This window comes from Thamnophis elegans, chromosome Z, assembly GCF_009769535.1.
Source record: "Thamnophis elegans isolate rThaEle1 chromosome Z, rThaEle1.pri, whole genome shotgun sequence".
NCBI classification, from domain to species: domain Eukaryota; kingdom Metazoa; phylum Chordata; class Lepidosauria; order Squamata; family Colubridae; genus Thamnophis; species Thamnophis elegans.
Window position 1 is genome coordinate 139219111 of NC_045558.1, and position 2673 is coordinate 139221783.

The 2673-nt window shown below is 33.9% G+C and overlaps 1 gene segment (V, D, J or C); it reads left to right on the forward strand.

Moving 5' to 3' along the window:
* Positions 1 to 1381: 1381 nt before the first annotated feature.
* LOC116522036 overlaps positions 1382 to 2673 on the forward strand; it is a gene marked incomplete at its 5' end in the record, with an annotated part of 222029 nt that continues 220737 nt past the window's right edge. The window contains 1 exon segment of the C gene segment in view: positions 1382 to 1436. Within this exon segment, the coding sequence occupies positions 1382 to 1436 (55 nt within the window).

Consider the following 2673-nt stretch of genomic DNA (forward strand, 5'->3'; position numbering starts at 1 on the left):
TTCTTGTTAGGCCAATGAACAAGTAACTTCAGTAAAATTCTCCTAAAGCAAAAATTTATGTGAGTGGTGAGGTCCTACCACTTCGGACAAAATTGTATACGCACCGAACCGACAGTAATGTCGGCAGAAATCCATCTCTGGGTTATACGTACGTCTAAGTGGTTTTTGTAAAGGAACTAATTAGAAATTGAACAAGGTGTAACTATGCTTACTTTGATTATTGGGGCCAAGGAACTCAAGTGACCGTCACTACAGGTAAAAACAAAATTATTCCTATTTCATTTATTTTTTTCTAAGGTTAAAAGGTTTACTCAGTATTTTTTTTAAAAAATTCTTTAAACACTGGACTAGTTGCCGGTGTCATAGATATTAATTATTGGGGGCTAATTATACAGCAATAGCGGTCTAATTTCAAATTTCACTAAAATAGAGATAGGAGAAATGTAGGATGAGGTGAATTTTGTAGGAATTCCACAGAGCTCTTATTTGGTGCAAAATTGCTGTCTGTTATCCAATTAAGTCTATTTGAATTATATCTATCTATCTATCTATCTATCTATCTATCTATCTATCTATCTATCTATCTATCTATCTATCTCTGTTTGACTGTCTGTCTATCTGTCTGTCTGTCCATCTATTCACTCCAAGTGAAGAAACAAACCATTCTCCATGCATGATAATTTTCTCAATGGGAGGCAATGACTACGTTTTTACTCATATGCAATAGTCAGGTTAATTTATGGGATTATTAGTGTCACCTAGATTATTGAGGCTAATGAATTCCAGTCATTGCAATTTGAAATGAAGGTTTTGTATTATATTTTCACATGGATGTCATGATTTAAAATTTAATTAAAGAGAAAGAGAGTAGAATTGTGAATATGAATATAAGGCAGAAAGGAGGCGTAATTAAAAACAGGGAATGGAAAACAACAAGAGCTGGGCAGATGTAACATCAAGGGCCCCAGAGAGTTGGGACTGAGATAATTTTTGTCCAACTGTCATGAAATTAAAATCCCTGGGACTACGCTTTTAATGTCTTTGGACCAAGTCCTCCCCTCACCGTCACTTCAGGTAAGCATTGATATTCCAGTTGCAATTTGACTTCACAGAAATGTAAAAAATAGATTGTTGTGAAACCGTGGAGATCTTTACGGAAAATGTATGGATTTTTAAGTGACGGGATAGGCGGAATGGATTCCTTGAAGGATATGTGCATAGAAGTTGCTGATCGGAACTTCTGTGAAAATTAAGATCCATCTTCATTCCATTAAATTAAGTTCCTTCCTGATAAATGTGAATGTTAGCTAGTTTTCATCACCAGCACTCTTGATAACCAGCCCACAGGGTTTTTGCAAAGTTGTAATGGAATTAAAATCACTGTGACTATGCTTTTGATGCTTGGGGACAAGGAACTAGCGTGACAGTCTCTAATGGTAAGTTAAACTAGTTTTTTTGTTATTGTTGTTCTTTATACCGATTGTCTTTAAGGATTTTGTGGGATTTTTCCCTATTTTCTGTTGTTTTTAAAATGATAAGTGGAGTAAATCTGCTATCTATTTCAAAATGCCCCTGAACGACCCATTGCATGGGTGCTGTTGAAAAATCATCCATTCTCTATCCTAAATTAAATGTCTTATTCACAAATTCATCCAGAACATGCCTCTAAAAGGTTTTCAGATTATTTGTTGTTTAAAATATTAAGATATTAAGGCATCAAATGACTCTACAGTAGCGTCACTGAACATCCAGAGATTTTATACATCTCCAAATCTAAATAACAAAATCTGAAATCATTTTGCCACAAGATAGATAGATGATAGATAGATAGATAGATAGATAGATAGATAGATAGATAGATAGATAGATAGATAGATAGATAGATAGATAGATATTGCCTTAAGGTTAGGAACTCAAGGATTTTTTTTCTTTAGTAATTTGATTCGTCCTGAGGAATTTTCTGTCTTCTAAAGATATTCAAAGTATATTTTTGTTTAGCTACTGTAGTTTTAATCTAAGTCGCTTGTCATGGTCTGGAATGGGCAAAATAATTCTTAGGGTTTTGTACATGGTTTGTATTTAATTGTCTTGGCGTGACAACTTCTACAACTGGGGCAAAGGAACGATGGTCACCGTCACCTCAGGTATGATTTTTTTTCATTCTTTCTACCTCTTCCATCTGCTATTAATTTGGATTTTTTCCCCCTTTTGGCTTTAATTCTCTAAATGATATTAAAATGTTATCTGTGTCACACTCTTGAACCTAAATTATCTTATTGGGAAGCCCATTCTGGGAGCAGAGAGGGTGATCTACCCATTATTGTCTTTGCGTGAGCATTCACATTTTTGCTATTCCTTAAAAAAAAGGTAATAGAGTCTGTAAACTGGGTTAAATATCATATTTATAAATCCATGCACAACATGATTTCTAATAGGATTTCAGATTATTCAGATTTTTTTTTATATATATATATACCTCTAAATTTAAACATTAAGGCATCAAGCTTTCAAGTTTGTCCATTGCAACCAAAAATGTAATAAGCCACTTAAAGGATATTTTTCTTTGGAGCTTTATAAATTGAGTCCATTTTTTTGATGGTTGGCAAAGGACAATGTGATTCCTTATTAAGTTTTTGTACATGGCTTGTACTTGGTTGCGTTGATGTGATGGCT